General features: G+C 45.4%; 1 protein-coding gene and 7 non-coding genes across 9 annotated transcripts; 7 read left to right on the top strand and 1 right to left on the bottom strand.

Moving 5' to 3' along the window:
- Window positions 1–10: 10 nt before the first annotated feature.
- TRNAR-ACG (transfer RNA arginine (anticodon ACG)) lies at window positions 11–83 on the top strand. The gene has a single exon. It is a non-coding gene; the product is annotated as a tRNA-Arg (tRNA).
- A 75-nt stretch (window positions 84–158) lies between these two features.
- Window positions 159–231, top strand: TRNAR-ACG (transfer RNA arginine (anticodon ACG)). The gene has a single exon. It is a non-coding gene; the product is annotated as a tRNA-Arg (tRNA).
- A 75-nt stretch (window positions 232–306) lies between these two features.
- TRNAR-ACG (transfer RNA arginine (anticodon ACG)) lies at window positions 307–379 on the top strand. Its single transcript has one exon. It is a non-coding gene; the product is annotated as a tRNA-Arg (tRNA).
- Window positions 380–454: 75 nt separating this feature from the next.
- TRNAR-ACG (transfer RNA arginine (anticodon ACG)) lies at window positions 455–527 on the top strand. The gene has a single exon. It is a non-coding gene; the product is annotated as a tRNA-Arg (tRNA).
- Window positions 528–600: 73 nt separating this feature from the next.
- Window positions 601–673, top strand: TRNAR-ACG (transfer RNA arginine (anticodon ACG)). Its single transcript has one exon. It is a non-coding gene; the product is annotated as a tRNA-Arg (tRNA).
- A 75-nt stretch (window positions 674–748) lies between these two features.
- Window positions 749–821, top strand: TRNAR-ACG (transfer RNA arginine (anticodon ACG)). The gene has a single exon. It is a non-coding gene; the product is annotated as a tRNA-Arg (tRNA).
- A 72-nt stretch (window positions 822–893) lies between these two features.
- On the top strand, window positions 894–966 carry TRNAR-GCG (transfer RNA arginine (anticodon GCG)). The gene has a single exon. It is a non-coding gene; the product is annotated as a tRNA-Arg (tRNA).
- A 3,086-nt stretch (window positions 967–4,052) lies between these two features.
- On the bottom strand, window positions 4,053–17,972 carry LOC126533290 (uncharacterized). 2 transcript variants are annotated; one of them, XM_055071726.2, is made up of 7 exons: window positions 17,764–17,972; window positions 15,991–16,139; window positions 12,886–13,065; window positions 9,558–9,621; window positions 7,035–7,138; window positions 5,622–5,716; window positions 4,053–4,283 (listed from the first exon to the last, which is right to left on the bottom strand). In XM_055071726.2, exons 1-7 carry the CDS (start codon window positions 17,788–17,790, stop codon window positions 4,183–4,185), a joined length of 720 nt encoding a protein of 239 aa, XP_054927701.1. In that variant the 5' UTR covers window positions 17,791–17,972; the 3' UTR covers window positions 4,053–4,182. The 2 variants fall into 2 exon arrangements, with proteins under 2 accessions (XP_054927701.1, XP_050036506.2); XM_050180549.3 differs by lacking the exon at window positions 4,053–4,283 and adding an exon at window positions 4,294–4,763 and having other exon boundaries at window positions 17,764–17,968.
- Between the last annotated feature and the right edge of the window lie 4,074 nt (window positions 17,973–22,046).

The raw sequence follows: 22,046 nt of genomic DNA, 5'->3' as shown, positions 1-22,046 counted from the left end.
TCATCTATTCGGGCCTGTGGCGCAACGGATAACGCGTCTGACTACGGATCAGAAGATTCCAGGTTCGAATCCTGGCAGGCTCGTTTTTCGATTTCATTTTTTTTCCTGGGAGAGAATGAAAGTATGGGATATACTCCGGGAGCCTCCATCATCCATTCGGGCCTGTGGCGCAACGGATAACGCGTCTGACTACGGATCAGAAGATTCCAGGTTCGAATCCTGGCAGGCTCGTTTTTCGATTTCATTTTTTTTCCTGGGAGAGAATGAAAGTATGGGATATACTCCGGGAACATCCATCATTCATTCGGGCCTGTGGCGCAACGGATAACGCGTCTGACTACGGATCAGAAGTTTCCAGGTTCGAATCCTGGCAGGCTCGTTTTTCGATTTCATTTTTTTTCCTGGGAGAGAATGAAAGTATGGGATATACTCCGGGAGCCTCCATCATGTATTCGGGCCTGTGGCGCAACGGATAACGCGTCTGACTACGGATCAGAAGATTCCAGGTTCGAATCCTGGCAGGCTCGTATTTCTATTTCATGTTTTTCTGGGCGAGAATGAAAGCATGGGATGTACCCCAGCAGACGCTAACCGCAGTTCGGGCTTGTGGCGCAACGGATAACGCGTCTGACTACGGATCAGAAGATTCCAGGTTCGAATCCTGGCAGGCTCGTTTTTCGATTTCATTTTTTTTCCTGGGAGAGAATGGAAGTATGGGATATACTCCGGGAGCCTCCATCATCTATTCGGGCGTGTGGCGCAACGGATAACGCGTCTGACTACGGATCAGAAGATTCCAGGTTCGAATCCTGGCAGGCTCGTATTTCTATTTCATGTTTTTCTGGGCGAGAATGAAAGCATGGGATGTACCCCAGCAGACGCTAACGCAATTCGGGCCTGTGGCGCAACGGATAACGCGTCTGACTGCGGATCAGAAGATTCCAGGTTCGAATCCTGGCAGGCTGGTTTTTCGATTTCATTTTTTTTTCCTGGGAGAGAATGAAAGTATGGGTTATACTCCGGGAGGCTCTATCCACTATCGGGGCCTGTGGCGCAACAGATGATGCGTCTGTCTGTCGATCTTTCTGTCAATGGAGACGAAGAAATCCTGAGATACGAGTCAAATACAGCTTCGCTGTAAACACTTGCCAGCGACTTTCACCTAGTAGACGTGACATCCTTTGCGTCGGCACCTGTTCTGGGTTTCATGCACTGGTTGGCTTTCACGCGAGGCCTCATTGCTTTTACGTACCATACGAGTTTGCATCGAACACCTGAGCGTGCGATGCAAGGAACCCCTAACTGCTGACTTGTGGATTTCTTTATTTGTATGAATGCAATTATTTGAGTAAAAAGCACGCAAGCAAAGATAAGATGGTAGTTGTCACTGTTGGAGAATGGTGCTTTCGCAATGAATAATCTTAGAGCCGAAGGAATCGCTGAGGTGTGGTGCTTCATTTTACAGCAGTTCCTTTTCGTCATTTTCCACACTGCCTTGATTTGCTCACTCTTATTTACGGTGTGAAACAAACAGTAGCACGAGAAAGCTTCGTTGTAAGAAAGGCAGTTAGGCAAATGTTTTAGTTAAAATTGGTTAATATACACGCCCATATACATGTAGATATTCTCGTCGGAAAATTGGTAACTCTCTTCCCTATTTATCATCCACATTCGGGAAAACTTGCGCTCCACGTTAACGCTGTAAATGTGGGAAACTAAAGTGCACAGAAATAGTCATTCAGGATAGTGCCTTTTCAAAGAAAGAACGGGTTCGACTCTGCCCTGCACGATACAAAGCACGTACTCTGCATTATCTTTGATATTCTCCATTTCTTTGTTTTTTTTTCACATTGATGAAAGCAAACACCAAACAATGAAGTCCTTTCAGAGCCCGCTCTTAAGATTATGATTAAAAACGCGGGCCCCGAACCAAATAGAATGAGCATCAATAGTGACCGAATATGGGCAAGTCGGAACATATAATTGATGTGTTTTCAAGCACTGCCAATATGGAACTTTTTCTACAAGGAAGGAGAAGAACGGACGACGCTTATAGCAGTAGAGGAAAGCGATTATAATGTTAAAAGCGCTTTTGTTTGTTAGTATTCTTTCTTGTCAGAAAATGTTCATATTGGCAGCGCTTGAAAACACATCAAGAATGAGTAAATCGTCACTGAAACGCACATCGGCTGTGTCGTTTCTTGACGAGACATTTTAGTTGCGCAGATAACGATTCTTCCAGACGGATGGTATTCACGAAATGAAGAAAAAAAAAAGATCGCCAGTTAGCTCACCTTCACACCAGTGCAATCATCCCAGTCGCTGTCGTTGGTTTCGTGCATGTGTAGAGCAACTTGAATGCCGCTTGAAAAGACTATCTACCGCTCAGGAACATGCATGAGGATTGTGGAGGGAATGAAATGATTGCGTCATATTGACGGAAATTAGCATGTCTGTATCCCATAAACAAGGAATTACATTTTTTTTTTTACTTTGGCTCTGAACTGGTGCAAGAATGGCATGTGGCGTCGCTCGACGTTGACGCATGTGCAACTAGTGTGTGTACCGTCATGTGACTCTAAAGCAGCGCGAGGGAGAGTTATCTTGTTTGTAAACAATATTGCATTGCCTGAAATTGTATTTCATGAACTTCTGCTGGCTTTTTCTTTGCTGGAGAGAGCAATTCCTTTCTTGTTCTTTCGATTAGCGCGCCTGCGCTGCTATCGAGACACCCTATAGGGTGTGTTGACAAAGTGACGCTGCCTTGTGCAAACAAACGGAGTCACGGTGAACGGAGTGGTGCATTGATGCATGGCTACGGAGATTACCATCGCGCCCAGTCTGAACAAAGTCTTAAGAGCCTACGCAAATCGAAAAATTCTGTTTGAAAAATTTTACTCGCTTTCCAGAGTAACCACTGCACGTTTGGACATTTCGAATAGTATGCGCTTTCTATTGCTCTACAAAAAAAAAGAGGGTCATTGAAAAAATTGTAGACAGCACATTTATGTTCAGTGGCTATACAGCGTTGCGCTGCTGGGCTCGAGGCCGAGGGTTCGATTCCCGACCGCAGTGGCCGCATTCAGGGTGAAGCGGAATGCAATAATGCTCTTGTACTTCGATTTAGGTGCGCCCTAGGGTGGTCGAAATTAATCCGGTGTCCCCCCACTACGGCGTGCCTGATAGCGGTAAATTCTAGAATTTAATTAATGTCGAGCAACACATCGACTTTGGGGCAGTGTGCTCTTGAGGCCGACTTGAAGCGGACAGTAAGATTCCGGTGCACGTAGAGCACCGTGCAGATGCTCTACGGCTCGTTTCGTTTCCGTGAGCGTGGCACTGGACTTTCATTCAGAAACGTCAGCTTTGCGAGGAAAGCTGGACAGCTCTTTCGCTAGAAACTGCTGACTGCATCTTCGGGGATTGTTCACCTTTTAGGTATTGATTTGTGAGGAATAGGCTTCCGATACTCGGGCACATTGATCAAGGTTTCATAAAAACAAAACCAGCGAGTAGTTCGAAAGGGTAGACTGATGGACTAGATTGTATATGGCAGCAAGTAGGGGCATATTGTGGACAAAATTTTGACGGCATGCCAATGTTCTTACAAAGCGTCTGAATTTTTTTCTCCTGCTTAACGAGAACCCTTCAACACTGCAGTAACATGGCCGACACAGTCGGTGGGTGGCACGAAATTGATCTCTAAAGAGTCCATCACCAACAAGCTATGCAGGAGCTAACCAGATAGCACGATCTTTTACCTACGTTACTGAGCTCTATAAAGCGCATCCCCTTTAAAAAGATAGTGTTCTCTCACGTAATGCGGACTCGTTTTCACCAGCCTCGCTGAATTCCTAAATTCGGCACTTTCGGTATAAACCGTTTTCCTACAGTTGGAATCGAGTGACCTCTTAAGATCTTTATCGGTATTTATACAAACAGTTTGATCCTCGGATATAATTTTTCAGGACCCATAAAGTAGGATATTTATGCGAAAACACGAATCTATCTGCTTAGGCGGATGGATATATAAATGCAGAAGTCAGTGCATTTAATATCAAATTTATTTTATTACAGACAGGCAAGCTACGAAGAAAACAAATCGATGCTGAAGCATTACATTCCTCATCAGCAGTGAAGACATGATAAATATTTTCGAAGCAGTGAATCCAGTGGCTTTTGTTAACACCAACGCAAGCGTAGGATTTCTTTGGCGCTAGCTGTTCTACGATGGAAGCTCTGACACACTGAGAGGTACTGCTTCGTTGGTTTCGCACAGTGTGCTGCAAGGAGAGAACAGAAATTGAAACAAAATATTCGTTTAAAACAGAACTGCCGCAATTTAGCTTACACAGATCGAGGAGATGATAAGGTATTATTCTGATATTGTCCTTTTCTTATTTACAAGTATATACAAGTGTATCACTGGTATTGTGTGTTCCCATAAAAATTGCTTATGTTTCACGGGAAAGCCTGCATCAAGATCCAACACAATGTGCAGTTTTTTTTTCTTATTTTTAATGGAACGCACGATGCGTCGAGAATCATGTCGTATAATTTATTCAGGCACATGCAAGTTCTTTCACAGAAAGTCGATGTGACCTCGGCTGAAGAATTGGACCATGACGTTGATTTACACACTGCAAATGATGCTGATGGGCCACATCAAGTCCTCCCACTATAGCTGCCATGCTTGCGGAAGCTCTTCAATGTTGGATAAATGTTTTCAAACGCCTCATAAATTTGAGACCGTTCCTTGGCTCCTGTGGTAGAAAACATAAATGTAAGATTTCTTTTACTTTAAAGAACCCATTCGCAATACTTGTGACGATAGTTTTGGACAATGGGAGCCTCTTGCATGCTGTGACCTACTTCAACAAAACCTGCAGCTGTCTAGCTGGCAAAGTCCAAGCTCAAATGTGGTGGCTCCCGTCGATAGTTCTTGGAGATACGCCTATATTGTGCACAAAAATCTAACACTGCACCCGAATTCTGAGATTACGAAACCTGGAAACAAAGATAGGCACCGATTTCTTTCAACACATTCGATTGGCCAATTTCGGCCACTCTGGCAGCACACTTTACGTTCGGCTGGTTGAAGTCGAGTGCTCAGAACTCTCACTTTTACACTGGGACCGAGAGAGAGAGAGAACTAAACTTTTATTTTCTGAAACGGTAATCCGAGTCAGAACCCAGTTCACCCTATGTGGAAGGATTACTTATTCCAAGAGCCCTCTGGCCTGGGCTGCCTCCTTGGCCCGGGCGACGAGACTGCGTTGGTCGTCCAGGTCATCAGCGGAAAGCTTGGCCTCCCACGTTTCAGTTGTCGTAACAGCCAACAAAATTACGCTCGCACGCCTATTCTTATTGTTCTGGGATCAGCAGAACATTCAGCTCAAGCAGCATGTCTTTGTCTCTAATCTCAAGAGGGATCCGCATCGTTGCAAACAGAGTTAGACCGCGGTAGGACCCAGTCGAATTTATCCATTAATGACCAACGCGCAGTGCTTGTTAAACAGTAGCATGCATAAAATAGGCTGAAAATTTTCGTGATCGCTAATATGCAAAAAAAGCATTTCTGAGAACACTGACGATACTAGTTGAAAAGGGGCGTCACTCACCTGTGAGCACAATTTTTCCCGATACGAAGATAAGCAGGACAACACGGGGCTTGACCATGCGGTAGAAAAGTCCTGGAAACAGCTCAGGCGCGTAACTGAAAATACAAAAGAGTGACTCCCTTCGATGACTGGCGTACTACTCGCAAAGATAAAAATAAGACAGTGCCTGACACAGCTCTCTTCGGTATCACACTAAGAATTACACGAACCTACCTACCTACATACCAAACTACCGCAAAGCACCTGAGATTAGGCAAAGAATGCTTCGCGTTAAAAAGAAGTATAATTGCTCCCTTTGGACTAGAAAAAGAACTTGCTGCTCTTGGTAAAATGCTCCCCAGCGATTCCTGAGAAAGAATTTTGCAGCTTGGAACATTGGGCGCCTGACTGATACTGGTGTAGACCAGAATTTATATTAGGGTGGGGGCACACACTTGACCGGCGGAGAGTGGTGGGGCAGGCGGATGTTGCCAAATGTGGTTTTATGCCACGTATCCCTAATACGCGGAAATTTCTAGGTGGCAGGGGGGAGGCCACGTGTCCTGCCCCTCCCCCTGTCTATGCCCCTGCTAACTGAAAGCACTCAGAAGATCGGTGCTCATCAAGTCGCTGTTAATTCCAGAAATCATCGAAAAGCAAAAATAAAACGCAGTGGCTTCAGTCAGGAGGCGACTTTGCTTTCTACTTGGCGCAGTCGAGGCAAGCTGATAAATAAGCTAGTCTGGTACAGACGAAACTCGTGAAACGTACAGGCACTCGTGAAACCACATGAGCGCCTGCTTGATAAAGATGAAAAGAGGATAAGCAAGCGGAGGGCACCGTCTCGGAACTGCGTCATCAGCATGGCTAATGTCATCGACTTTGGCAAGAACTGCCGGGAAATTATTAATCGTTGATCATAGCTTTAAAAAAGAAAAAGAGAAAGAAAGAAAATAAGCCCGCATTGCTTTTGCAAGTACGCAAAAGCTTGAAATTCAACGTTTACAAACTTTCCACGACAAAAAAAGAAGAATTAAAAGTGCGGAAATTACGTTAAATTCATAACGTTACACAAACCTCAACGGTGTCATAGGTTTCATAAAAAAAGGGAATTTCGAGCCTAGTTTCTTTAGCTAATATTGAACTCCTTCAGCTAAAGAAATACTTTTTAACATTTACACATGAGTTGCAAATTAGCATCCTACTTTTATAACAATTAAATACCTATTTGCGCCTTTCTTCCTTTAACTGTGCTGCATTATATTTCGATCACTGAATGTTATATATATTGCACCAATCCAAAGATTAGAACCGTTCGTTACTGTCCCAGCATCTGACCTGTCCATTTATCTTGTCTTGTCTGCGCTATTCGCCCCATTGGTCTACCATGACTTCCAATTGAGGATACGTGACAGCGAATGTAAAAGCTCTAACCTAGCAAATTGGCTGTGCATCCGTTGAAGCTCTTCCAGATCTATGGGAAAACGGACATCGCAGCTGCCGACCATGTTCTGAATCTTGAAAGCGAGAAACTTCACCTGCAAAACAACTTTCATTGTAACACGAAAGGCATTTTATAGTGTGTGGAACGTGGAAAAAAAATAGCAGTTTCACCCGAAAGTGAAGAGTTGAAGGCGTCGGGTAGGTTTAGCGTTGCGCTTGAGCTGCTCACACTCTACTTTAACAATACCGGGAGGCGACACGGCGTGACGCAGCCTACTAGAAAGCTGCTGCTACGTAACATAAACAGCGCCCTGGCAGATAACAGGCGTCCCACAACGCTGGCGCGATGAGGGTCTTATACAGGCAGGCGTCGGACCTCGATGATGCACGCAATGAGACCGAAGGAAAACCATCGACGTTTGTCAGCGCCCAATGAAGGAACTCGATAGATGGGGCAACATTATTCACACAGCTATACTCCTCCTCGGGAACGCTAATGTGCGGGCGCACAACGCTCGTTCCAGCAACGGAAGCAAGACCGCATGCCCTGGATACGGTAAAGCCAATTGAGCAAAGCGGGATGGTACGTCCATAAGGCTTCGGCGTTTTTTGCAGCCAAATGTACTGCACGTTTCTGGAGGCATTCTAACACTTCACGCGTGGGCCACGCATGCGCCGTCAGTACTAGGACAGCACGACGGCGACGACGGCGACGGCGGCGCGAAGGCGTCTGCAGCGTTCGCATAGCAATAGAAAATTAAGCAGAACACATCGATTGTGTTTGTCCATGTAAGTGATACCTCAATTTTGGAGAACGGCGCATTTAAACGCGACGCGTGGTATGTATACAATGTGCAGGTCTCTATTTATAGATTACAGACGTGTCCATGGTTTGCCGTCGTTACTTTTTCTCCTTGTTCCGCACTCCGTAGCTGTCTGTATCTTCCGAGGGGGCGCCATTCGAAACTGAGAGAAAGGGTATTCTGCCCTTACATTCTGACATCGATTGCCTCTTTATGATTAGTTAGTAATTCAGAGTACCTGTAGATATTGGGGTTTTTATTATGTTTATTTATTTATTTTTTCAGTTATTTGCGAACCGCAAATGCTCTTGCTATTTGCTACTTGCTACTCTTGCTGCCGAAAGACCCAGTGCTGACGATTTCGGCACGTTTAGGTCGCTTGCTACTATTCGCATGTGTCACAAATCGCGTGCGTGAACTAAAAACACATGTATCGCACAACCTTTAGTCAAACGCCCCAGTTGACCAAGGCGTTAAGGGCACAGAGACGGTGCAAGATGTGTGGTCCGAATTAGGCACTATATGAGCCACTACCAGACTATATGACGTCAGTATGCTCCCGCTCAATCGATATAAGATATAAGAAGTGGACGCCAAAGTGCGGGCGTGATGCTACGAAAGTTTCGCTTTAAAACATGGGGCATCGCCAAAACATCGAAAAGCTACCTAAGCGCGCCCTTGGGGACGTTTCAAGCAATATTAGCTTTGTGTGAGCTAATCTGCATTTTGATGCATGACATGTCAACGAAAATGTGACAACAAAATCGCTATCTTTGTAAACCATTACCACTGCGTTAGCATCTTCGTCGAGTGTAAATGGTGACCACGGTTGCTAATTATGTTTTCAAAGTGCCCACATATTGACGTTATCAAGCAGCCCAAGGAGAAAGCTGGTCGATGTTCCCACGTCGCATATGAGGCACAATATGACCCATGACCACATGGTCAACACCTCCCTTTTGGTTTCAAGCATGGCCACACTTTGTAAATTCCCTTTCAATGTGCTGAGATACTGCGGTTGCAGAACACCACAAGTTTTCGTCACTCACAGCTCAAGAGCACTCTTTGCGCGATATTCCGTGCCAAGAACGGAATGTAACACGACTACCCCTTATACCCTCGATATTTCTCACGTCAAAAAAAAAAACAAGAAAAAGAAGAACAACTTACATCACTAGGCAAATAAGGTTTGCAGAAAAGCCAACCTCTCTACATCCTATGGAAAATGCAGATAAGTGGTAGACGGTAAGAGAAAGTTTCTAGCAGAAAGCACTAACACAGCCAGCAGGGAAGAAAACACGTGACACAAGGCTTTGCTCTGCAAGGAAGCGGGCTTCAGGGACACAAGAGCACGAAGAGGCGGAAATAAGAAGATGGTGCAAAACAGTGGCGTGATCAAATCCACTACTACGAGGAACAGCTGGGAAGGTCCGTTGGATAAGTGCGAGTGATTCTGTGCGGCTATTCTTTTTTTTTCTACACGAAGTGCGCGTCTCGCTACACTATACCAACTACAGCTTCATTACGCACCATTTTCTTTCTTTCTTTTTTCATTTTCTTAGTCATCAAAACATTTCCACGTATTATATTCGCGGTCGTGCAATGATCGTGCGAACGTGGTACTGCAACCTCCAAACAACCCAAAAGATAAGTTCCATAAATTTTCAATGTTCCAGCGCCATGCCGTTGAAATGTAAGGAAAAAAACGTACATCAAAGCCCAACTTCTGGACGATCCGGCTATACTTTCTTGCTGCCATCCTTGATTGATCTTCACTGAAATTAGCGAACGAAAAAAGGACATACGTATTATTCTATGTTCTGTTGTATTTCTTTATTAGAGGCGCTTGCTCACGTAACGCGACGAATGCTGCATGATATCAGAGGATTGTACCGCTTCGCCGGTACGCTCACTTAACACTGTATACGTGCTACTTGTGCGTGCATGACGACGTCCACGCCTGCACACGCGCCGCACTGATCAAAGTACACATATGACGAATCGGCTTGTATGTCATCATCATCATCATCATCATCATCATCATCATCATCATCATCATCATTAGCCTATTTTATGTCCACTGCAGGACGAAAGCCTCTTCCTGAGATCTCCAATTGCCCCTGCCCTGCGCCAACCGATTCCAACTAGTGCCTGCGATTTTCTTCATTTCATCACCCCACCTAGCCATCTGCCGTCCTCGACTGCGCTTCCCTTCTCTTGGCATCCACTCTGTAATCCTAGTGGTCCATCGGTGATCTAACATACGCATTACATGACCTACCCAGCTCCATTTCTTTCTCTTAATGTCAATTGGAAAATCGGCTATCCCTTCTTTGCTCCCTAGTCCACACCGCTCTCTTCCTGTCTCCTAACGTTACGCCTAACATTCTTCGTTCCATCGCTCTTTGCGCGGTCCTTAAGTTCTTTTCGGGCTCCTTTGTCAGTCTCCAGGTTTCTGGCCCATATGTCAGCACCGGTGGAATGCACTGACTGTATACCTTTCTTTTTAATGATAATGGTAAACTTCAAGTCAGGATCTGACAATGTCTGCCGAATGCGCTCCAACCCATTTTTATTCTTCTGTAAATTTCCTTCTCATGATCAGTGTCCCCTGGGGGTAATTGATCTAGGTAAACGTACTCCTTCATAGACTCTAGAGGCTGACTGGCGATCCTGAACTCTTGGTCTCTTGCCCGGCTATTAATCATTACCTTTGTCTTCTGCACATTAATCTTCAATTCCACTCTTATACTCTCTCTGTTAAGGTCCTCAATAATTTGTTGTAACATATCGCCAGTGTTGCTGAATAGAACAATGTCATCGGCAAATCGAGGGCTGCTGAGATATTCGCCGTCGCTCCTTACTCCTAAGCCTTCGCAGTTTAATACCTTGAATACTTTTTCCAAAAATGCAGTGAACAGCATTGGAGAGATTGCGTCTCCTTGTCTGACCTCTTTCTTTACATGTATCTTCGTACTTTTCTTGGGGAGAATTAAGGTAGCTGTGTAATCTCTGTAGATACTTTCCAAGATATTTACGCACGTGTCCTGTACATCTTCACTACGTAATGCTTCTCCGACGGCTGGTATCGCTACTGAATCAAATGCCTTTTCGTAATTTATGAAAGCCATATAGAGAGGCTTACTATACTCTACGGATTTCTCGATTACCTGAGTGGTGGCATGGATGTGATCCATTGTAGAGTATCCCCTCCTGAAACCTGTCTGTTCCCTTGGTTGACTGATGTCCAGTATCGCCCTTATTCTATTGGAGATTCTTGGTGAATATTTTATATAATACTGGAAGTAAGCTAATAGGCCTATAATTTTTTCAATTCTGTAACGTCTCTCTTTTTGTGGATTAGTATAATGTTGGCATTCTTCCAGTTCTCTGGGACTTTTGAAGTCGAGAGACAGTTCGTATAAAGAGCCGCTAGTCTTTCAAGCATTATGTCTCCTCCATCTTTGATTAAATGGACTGACATTCCATCTTCTCCTGCCACTTTTCCCCGTTTCATGTCTTGCAAGGCCCTTCTAACTTCATCGCTAGCTATATAAGGAGCCTCTGTAACCTGTTCCTTACTACTTCGAATCGAGGTATCGTGGCTGATTTGGGTTCTGTACAGGTCAGTATAGAATTATTCCGCTGCTTTTACTATATCTTCGAGATTACTGATAATATTACTCTCCTTGTCTTTCAGAGCATACATCTTGGTTGTCCGATGCCAAGTTCCCTTCTCACTAATTTCATGCAGCGTCCATTTTTACTGCTTCCTCAGTCTTTCTCATGTTATAATTTCGAATATCCCTTATTTTCTCCTTGTTGATCAGTTTTGACAGCTCCACGAATTCTATCTTATCTCCTGAGTTGGACACTTTCATTCTTTGTCGATTCTTTGTTAGGTCCTTTGTTACTTGGGAGAGCTTGCCTACTGGTTGCCTTGGTGCCTTGCCTCCCACTTCAATTGCTGCCTCTGAAGCCAGCCTAGTTACGGTGTCACTCATTATCTCTATGTCATTTTCATCTCTCTGTTCTAAGGCTGCATATTTGTTTGCAAGCGCCAGCCTGAATTTGTCTGCTTTTACACTTGCTGCCTCTAAGTTGACCTGTTTCTTCTTGACCAATTTTACTCTTTCTCTCTTCAAATTGAGGTGAATCCTAGCTCTCACTAACCTATGATCACTGCACTTTACCCTACCTATCACTTCTACATCCTGCACTTTGCTGGGATCGGCAGAAAGTACGAAATCAATTTCATTTCTCGTTTCACTATTAGGGCTTTTCCAGGTCCACTTTCTGTTGCTACACTTCTTGAAAAGGGTGTTCATTATTCGGAGCTTATTCCTTTCCGTGAATTCTACCAACATCTCTCCGCGAGTGTTCCTAAAATCCGCGCCGTAGTTGCCAATTGCTTGTTCCCCAGCCTGCTTTTTCCCCGCTTTTGCATTGAAGTCGCCCATGACTACAGTATACTGAGTTTGCACTTTTCGCATGGCTAATTCAAAATTTTCAAAAAGCTGTTCTATTTCTACATCATCGTGACTGGAATTTGGAGCGTAGGTTCGTACTAGCTTTATTCTATACCTCCTATTCAGCTTTATTACGACTACTGGTATACCCTCTCATTAATGCTGTAGAATTCGTCAATGTGGCCCGCTATGTCCTTATGGATTAGAAATCTTACTCCGAACTGCTTCTCATCTGGTAGTCCTCTATAGCAGAGGGCGGGGCCATTTTTCAGCACTGTATAAGCCTGTATAAGCCTCACCACCTATACTACCACTGCGAATGTGTTGCTTAAAGGCTGTGTTCTCTATGGAAGTGCACAATAAAAGAACAAACGCTATTTAAGTATCCTTGCTGTAACAAGTATATGACTTCAAGCGCATCATTCCTTTAATAAACCGAATGGCTTTCTGTAAACGTTCGGCTATATTCGCTTACATTGTCAATCATCGCCGAAGGTTTCTGCACAACTTTTTTTTTTTTTACCTTTAGTTGAATCTCATCCTACCAAGCACAGAAACGCAAGGAGGTACCTTTTGGCTCCGGTGCACACCATCTTCCCCGAGGCAAAAATCAGAGCTGTGGTTTGGGGCTCTCGGATGCGCATGATAACAGCAGCGAAACGCTTGGGATTGTACTCCGCATTTCGGGCATGCAAGGCGATCTTCTTCAGGTCCAACTTGCAGTCGAGGTTTACTGTTGAGACGATATTCCTGCGAAAATGCATTTTTGTTTGTACCACTGAGCAAATAGGGCCCAGTTTCATCAGTGGTATTCAAGATTTGAGCGCTTCATTGAAGCCAATAGCGTTTTTCTCGCAATTATCTGTGCTCTCGTTAATGTTACAAAGCAACAGGTACAAGTTTAGTAACTTATCTACAGTACTGTTAGCCCTTGAAGGCTGTCACGGGAGAAAGCAAGAAAAACGGGTTGCTCAAAAAGAAATCGAGTGGCGATTTAGCGGTAAACGCGAGAGAAATGCGTGAGCATTAAGTCGCACCTCCTTCAGGGTCCCGGATCCATGAATGAAAGCGCGTTCGCCACATGCAAAGAGTTCTTTGAGAGCTCACTCGATCGGCACCGCATGGCTTGTCTCTTCGAAGAGCGAAGTGCCACTAATGCGTTGTATATATATATATATATATATATATCACGTGACCGACTTGCGGCACTTCACACGCATTCTTTGTCACTTTGCACTCCTAATGCTAACGCATTATTGGATAAAAGTTCCTGCAGGCATGCACACCGCAAACGCTATAGCGAATAGTCTGTTCCAGCCAATCTTTCTTTTTTTTTGTAGTAAGTGTAATTACGAGTGAGCCCTCTTATGGGCACGCATCGAACGTACATAAGGATGGTTAGTACACATCGACATTCACGCGGAATGTTGAAGGATTGATAATGTGCTGCCACGGACTTGACTGGGTGACTGTAAACACTAAGTGCAAGATTAGAGCATAGAGTTTGAGGATGTTATAACAAGCTTGATTCAAGCCTTGGCATGCAATACTGTTCTTTGTAAGGAACAACAAGCTGCATTCTTGTACAAAGTTCACAGGGTTAAGCACTCAACTTTCTTGTGCTCATGCTTGATCGGCTGCGTTCGTGTTTCTTTTGTCCACGACATCGCAGAAGTCATTAAAAAAAAATGCACGCATGCAGTGCGCGCAAGCGCTCGAATGAGTTGGCGTCCCTTCTATTGGCTTAAGTGGCAGCTGCATAGTGTAAGGGCACATTGTGCAATGAAAATGCACTAACTACTTTCCCTCTCTGGTGAATCACTTTAAAAGGGCAAAACTCAACAGTTTTTGTTCTATTCCAAATACTTGCGGGATAATGTCCTGTATATATGGAGTGCCTTGTATTGACTAATGAAAAATAAATTTTCTTGCTCTAGGGGAGTTACGTATACCTCTATGCCACTGTGATGCAACACAGACACGCCCAAAAAGAAAAAAAGAAACGGCAAACGCCCTCGCAGTTGTTCCGTGGAATGAATATTCAGCAAAGCTTTCACGGTACCTTTCAAATAAATGTTATGCAAAGAGACACACGATGCGTGAAATCCTACTCTACGTATAGGTCGAAGTACGCTCAAGGAACTGTTCGCAATCATGTCCCATCGCACAAGCTCTGTCATTCGGCATCGTGGTAGCGCGCACGGTCGTATTCTGCATCGCGTTTTGCAGCAACGTGCCTGTCCAGCGTTGCGGAACACGCGGAGACTCCTAACACGCGACCCACGCAACCCACGCTGCCGCGGATTGCGATGGTTTTAGCGCGTCCGGATTGGTAGACTTCCGGGGGAGCGGAGGCGTAAACGTGAGTGGCAAGATTGGCGGCGTCACTTGGTAGCACGAAGTTCAACCAGGCAAACACACGAACACAATAAGTTTTTTAAATGTTTTAGTCATTTTACACATTTAAACATTCGGAGGACGCTTAAGCTTCGCCTTTAAGAGTGGAACGCGACAGCATTCAAAGATCGATGCGTGACGGCTTCTCAAGCTTCTCTGCCACTGCAGCTTACGTAGACGCAACGGTTACCGGGAAACGCTGGCGGCGAACGCTATGCGCGAAGACGGGCTTTCTAGCATAAACGCGGCTTCTTGCGTGGGCCGATCTTCTATTGTATTGCACTTTTAATATTTCATTATGAGAAGAATTACCATAAAAGGGATGCGCTGGCGGTGTTTTGTTTCATGACATTTGTTTGTGGGCTCTCATTCTCAAAATTCCGAGGGATAACATTGTAAAGAATGCAAGACAAGGTATGAGAAACTTTAATGATAGAAGAACTTTAGTGCGGATATATATATGGCTATTCTCGCTCACAGGACGCCCGGCGTCGACGCCGGACGCCGACAGCGGATTTTCTGCGACGCGGGGCCCTTAATAAACGCTGTCCCATTAAAAAAGCAACGTGTTCACAATCACGCCGCTGCCTGAAATTTACACAGACAGCAAAGTAGAACACACTTGGTCGCTGTAATATTAGCTCTGTGAATTTGGCTGCTAGAGCTCAGCACCACCAATCCGGCCGCTCACGTTTACGCCGACGCTCACCCGGTAATCCGCCACGTCCGCCCTGCCGCTTGCCGCAAAACCAGGTGCACTAAAACTCTCTACTGACTCCGGGATCGGCCCAGTTTTGCTTCCAGCGTACACGGGGATCGGCTCACTTCGATATTTAATTATATTTATTTTATTTTATTTTATCTTATTTTTATCTTTTGAGGAGTGGGAGGGGGGGGGGGGGGGCTGCTGACTTCATTCGGTGAGAAACCTACCGAACAGACGCGCCAAATCCCAGAAAGTAAGCCATGGAAAGATTTGCTTTAATGCTCTCGAAGGCGTGTGTGCGTTTCGGTGGGGATGTTTGGACATACCGTTTGGTGCTTCAATCGTGTAATTCCGCAGCGAGCAGAGCCTGTCGCCGGCACAACTGCGTAGGGCAGCAAGTGCATGTTGTACTGTGTGTGCGGGCTATTCGGCAAGACAGCTGCAGCAGCCGCCACGGTCAGCAAGGCCAGTTGGGGGGAGGTCGCGAAGAAAGCCTCTCTTCAGCTCTCCAGATATGCGCATTATTCTCAGAATAACAGGTAAAGGAAATAAGTCATGATAGCCCGACGTACTGAAGCTGTGGGACGATTTCAGGATCTGCTGTTGCTGCTGGCGGGATTGGTGTCTTGAGTGAGTCAGGCGTTGATGGGAACGTGCCTGCGCTTGCCGAGTGAGGCGTTGAGCGCTGAGTATCAGCCGGTCTTGCGCTCGATGATGACTCCTGCGACGGTGAAGCAAAACCCACGACGTGATTATGAGGCATGGCGTACAGTGAGAGACCCCGGATCAGTTTTGACCACCTGAGGTTTCTTAACGTGCGCCTAAATCTAAGTATATTGTAGTTGTTGCATTTCGCCCCGTCGAAGTGCGGCCGCCGAGGCGGGGATCAAACCCGCGACCTCAGCAGCGCAGTGGCATAACCGTTAAGCTATACCGCGAGGGGTGACAGTGAGAGTAACATCACATCTACTAATGAGTCATTATCGAGCGCTGCAAGGTACTTTTTTAGCAGATAAAATTCAAGTAACCTCAGCACATCACAGAAAATTGGCATATGCATTATAAGGTGACAAAAACAAAAATTCGAAAAGAAGAAGACAAGGATAAAACCGCTCTATTCAAAAGAACAGCAAACAAGTTCAATAAAGGTGCTTCGCGAGAAAAATTACTTCAACGCAGCCAACGTTCAAAATAGGACTACACGAAACTGCAGTTAGACTTGTACTTAAATGCAAGCATATGAAATGCGCCAAGACACATTGGTCTTATCGTGAAGAAAATGTTCCATTCACAATTATCTCTCAATATATCTAGAGGACTAGAAAACACGAAAACTAGAAAGCAGTAGTAAGTGCGATTTTAATGATGGTCACACACTGCCACTAATGTCATAAAATCTGATCCAACTCTGAACGCGCGTTTGTAACAGTGCCTAGTTAATTTTTGAAGGCAAGATCACGAAGGAAACCACCCTTGCACGAGGAAGCGATCAGCGTCGCCCTCTGTGCTGTACTACAGTGTCAGAGGAAAGCGAGACTTCGAGATTATCATTCAGTTAGGCTGAGGACTTAAGGCCAAGGCATTTGGAACATATATGTATGCATGGTCATTTTAACTGAGCTGACAGTATGGACGACGGAATGCGAACCAAGGCTTGGTTAATCCACGTTGCAGACCGCCACCACATTACCTCGTTGATATACATGGAGTAGGCTTTTTAAAATATTACACGTGCAGCACCCAAAATCCAAACGCCCATTTGCACAGTTATAAATAAGTTCCTGCACCCTGTCTCTTGGCCAGTGGCGCATAGCCAGGGGGTAGCACACAAGCCACGTGCCGCCCACTCCCGAAAAATTGCTATGTTGGTATGTGGCCGTCTCGGCACCCTATCCTGTCCTCCTACCACCCCCTCCCCCCCAACCGAAAAAAAAAAAAAGATGCTGGCTACACCAGTGCTCTTGGCTCCATCAAAATAGGTGCCCATCATTACATAGCACAAACATTGTGTGCACGAGGTTGCGGGTTCGACCCTGGCCGCGCCAGTCGCATTTCGATGTGAGCGAAATGCGAAAACGCTCGTGTACCCAGATTTAGTAGCACGTTAAACAACTTTCAACGCTTCTGGTCAAAATTATATCGTGATTTCGAGACGTAAAACTCCAGAATCTAACTTTCAAAGCACTATTTGCAATCGAATTCATAGGTTTACCTCCGGCAAACCAATCATTGTGCATTTTCTGGAACGTATCAAGACGTTAAATAGCAATACACTTCAAGGCCGCTGCTGTCATCGCTCAACGCGCCAATTATGTGCGGCATGCAGTGTGAAAATGAAGCAATACCATGTCGTGATCGAGGTCGTCAAACATAACGATGAGGGCACGTGGAAGTCGTCCGAGGCGAAAGCGATTATATACCGGTTGTAAAAACCGCCGCTGTCGTGGGTTTGTGATTAGTAGATGAGACACGTTAGTTTACCCATGCCTGAACCATCACAACAGCCCTCGCGAGCACCCGATGCAGGGATTTACCCACAGCCCCGCTATGGCGTTATCTTCTTCGGATACTGCTGCCCGACCGACTATTACGAAAGATATGATCCTTAAACGCGCTTTGTTGGACCTTCCTCTCATATGTGTGGGTCATAATGGATGGCACGCATGATGGATGGCACCCGCCAGTAGTCGGTGTCAGCGCTGCGTTCAGTTTTTGGTAGGCGCTAATGGATGGGCGGGGGTCGCCTCGTGGCAAATGTCGAATTAACGCTTAACGTGTTGAGACGTAACAATACCTTCGAGACTAAACCGGAAATGCCCGTCGTGTGCAGCGATGGCAGAACCAAAATGGTACTTATTCTCTAGCAGGACTTGTCGCGGCAGATGGTGCCGCTGTTATATGAGATAAGGTTGAGGCGAAGCGCATTCAGATCCAATTGAAAGAGCGCACGCAGTTGCGGCATCCGTACATAGTACCACACAATACCCATCTCCGAGTGCCACGTCCAATGATTGCGGTTTAGCGAGAAAAGTGGCTCCCTGAGCGACGCACCGTACTCTACTAGATGTCATGTTCCATATACGCGGCAGGTATGAAAGTTATCGCACCCTTGCTTCTGTTTCGCATTTGATCGTGCACAGTTGACAAAGTGAAGCATTCATTTTTTTTTTTTTCGTAACATATACGGGTTTGCGAATAGTGCACTATTTCATTCGAGAACCGAATAAGGAAGGACAACATTCGATTCGTTATTAGAAAGTTTCGAATATTTCAGACAGCAAGCCCATACATTGGGGCGGATATGTAACAGCAGTTAGTTCGCCGCTCGTGAGACACATTCAGCTTGAAGCAGCTGGCTGCGATAATTATGTGAACGTTACCGGCGGGCTCCTGAGGCTGCATGAAAGGCTGCGGTCTGGGCTTCGGGCATATTCGCTGCGTAAAGTGGCATGACCCTCGCATTTCGCTGTTGTGTCGACGGCAACTGGTGCATGGGTGATTAACGTTGCTGGAGTTTCAGCGGCGACGGTTGGATCCACGGTGGTTGGATCTGCCGCGCGAAATGTTGCAGACGCTTTTCCTTGGAGATGCTGCAGGTTCTATTCCAAAAACGCTGTGTGTTTGCGGAAAGTCGGGAAGATACCCCTTACGGCAAGCTAATTGACGAATGAGTCTGCAACGAATTTTTATTCGGACAGAATAAAATATTATGGAAAAGACTCACATAAGAAATTGGAAAATACATCGAATCTTTTGAACCACATTGGATAGGAAGCTACAGGGATGGGCAAATATTTGAAAACATCACGAATAGTCAGTTTGTAATATTTCAGTCGTATTAGAATACGACTTCCTTTAGAAAAGAAGTGTTTTCGAACAACTGAAACTAACCAAATATTTCGCAATGATCGCGACCCACTGTTTAAGTCTGCTTAGTGCTCTCAGTCTGCTGAACAAAGCATCGCTAGTTGTGATAAGTGTGACAACGACAAAGTTTTTGAAGCAGTGTAGAAACAAGATGGGCATAATGCAAGCTTTGTTTGCGGTTTCGCGGCTGAAGCCTACATAACAACCTGTGATTTTTGCTTGTAGTCTGGCATTTAGTGCTTAGGCAGTCTAGCTACGCAGCAGTTTTATTTTTACATTACACAACGATGCGATGTTTTCCTTGCAAGGGGCACTTTTACATGTGTTACGACACAGAAGTCCTTCTATACCTTTTATTTATTTTTATTTATTTGCAGCTCCCAACTTTTTCTTTTTTTGCAGCCATTTATTTAGCGATTTTGGAAAGCTTGGGTTTAAAAAGCTGCGCTGCAAAGTTTAAACAGTATGATAAGTTTGATAAGACAAAAAGTATGATATTCCAACTAGCCCCAACACAAGCGTTAATCAATGTTATCTGGAAAGCTAGGGGCTTTCTTTCTTTCTTTCCTTTTTTTTTTTTGAGAGCTTGTTTGCAACTAAGCCCTAATGTTGTTGGGAGCATGCAGTTCTTGTATAGCGGCAATTCGTGAACCCATGTTTAAAACTGATCTTTTGTCCTTGATAGTTTGCTGCCTTTTATGCATTAGTCAGTACAGGCGTGTAGTGCCTAATTATACCGTTATACTAGGGGAATGTCAGCAAACTTGAAAAGGGAGAAAATCGACAGGCACAGATAGACAATGCGACAGGAAGGTGGCTGGTCGCCTGCTTGTCGGTGCATTGAAGTACTTCTCGCGGCAAAGTATTTCTGATTTAGTCGAACTTCAAAAGCATCTATCGAATTCGATAAATGTTGCCCTTTTAATGGGCCCCTCAGGGCCCCTTTAAGAATGTTTGCTCCGGAGCCAGCCAGCGACGTCTATCGCCAGTGGCTGGGCCAGAGATTAGATGCGTCGACCACGCATGCCCAGACAATTCTTATCTCAAGCCCAGCAGCTACCGTTAGGTCTCGCTGGCTGTCTCCGGAGCGCCGTGGCCATGAAGGAAGTACGAAAAATTTGGAGGATCGCCATAAACAGTGGAACGCGATAGATTTCAAACATGCCTGAGTGCTTGTCGCGGTCGCGCTTCCCGGCAACCACAGCTTTCTTCCGGTTGCGTAGAAACGGGTGCGATGATCTTGTTGCAAGGAACCGAGCGGGCCGCGCCGCTCGGAAATGGGGTTCACATTTGAGTTCCTGCGTAACAGAATTACGTTTTCTGGCACATTCAACTTAAACTCCGACGTTATCATGTCTATAGGCCCTGTTTAGGCCGTACTTTACGATTTTCAGACGTAGTTTAGTTTGATGAATTCAATTAGTTCAGTATCGCCCCTGCACCACGCGGAGGGCCTGCGTTGGTGCGGGTCAGAATGACATTTTTTCGCCAAGCGACATCCGACGCTGACCCCGGATTTTTTGCGACACGGGGCACTTAACGCTGTCGCGTTAAAATATTGAAGGGAGCATTACATTGCGCAGCCAGCCTTGGCAAGCGAACGCTTCGTGAAGCCACAGTGGTGGCCCAGCACGTGTCCCCTTGCGTCGAGATCATGGAGGAAGAATCGAGATCTGCTGAGACGTTTGGTTCGCAGTAGCTATGCCAGTAGCTTTCAAGCGAAGCTTACATTGGCTCACAAGTTTCGGTGGCGTTGTTGTGGTCCCGCAAAAAAATCCAGTTGCTCCCAGATCAGAGCAGCTGCGGCTAAGGGCGGTTTGCTGAGTTGACAGCTGCGCCGGCGCCAGAGTTGGAGTGGCGTCATCTCGCGAGTGACGTCACGGCCAGGACGCCGCTCGCTCCGGCTCGCTCGGCTGGCGCGCTTACTCGCTCCCTTCGTGCATGCTTGGGGCTCGAGCCGTGCTTATTGAAGGATATGTCGGCTTCTTTCTGCTGTCATGCCTGAACCACAGTTTCTTCTTCAAAACCGTGTGAGCCCAGAAAATTTGCGGCTTGGATATCGCAAGCTATGTAGCGTTGAAGGGGTCTGTACTGGTTTTGGCAATGCATATATGCGCCGTGTCTCCACAAAGTTTGCATAAATAGAATGTCTGTAAATTCAACACGCGAAGTTGTGCGTTACCCTTAGCACTCAGCTATTGCATTTTGCGTAGAAAAAATCTGGCTATATGGTGTCAACATTATAAATCTGTGTTAGGACACTGACCAGCGGACCTTTCATCATGATTCTTATTATTCTGGTGAGTTCTTATAGTCAAATATGACGACTCTATAAGTGCGTAAAAGGAAGAGTTAGGTGCGTTTCGTATGAAACACGAGAGATCGTTCGCCTGAAGCGAAAAATAGGAAGACAAAGGAAAGTAAAAAGTCGTGGAAAGATATCTAACCTATCAGCACAGCTTCGAATAAAGCTTAGGCAAGCAAAAAAGAAATACTACGAGGAAACCCTTCCTAACTTCATGGTATCTTCTCCGCAAAAGTTTTGGCGTCACTTGTCGCAAACCACTCAAAGCCAATACAGCATTGTTGTTAACAACGAAATCATAACTGACTCTTCAACAATTGCCTCTTACCATAACCAGTTCTTCCAGTCTGTCTTTTCAAATGTTTCTAATTCTACTGCTCCAACTACAGTAACATCATTTTCAGACGTGTCAGATATGCCAGATGTACAAATTAGCTATGAAGGATTACTATCGCT

Source organism: Dermacentor andersoni, chromosome 7 (genome assembly GCF_023375885.2).
Source record: "Dermacentor andersoni chromosome 7, qqDerAnde1_hic_scaffold, whole genome shotgun sequence".
Classification (NCBI taxonomy): domain Eukaryota; kingdom Metazoa; phylum Arthropoda; class Arachnida; order Ixodida; family Ixodidae; genus Dermacentor; species Dermacentor andersoni.
Note: the sequence above shows the minus strand (reverse complement) of the source record. Positions and strands in the feature narration are given on the sequence as shown.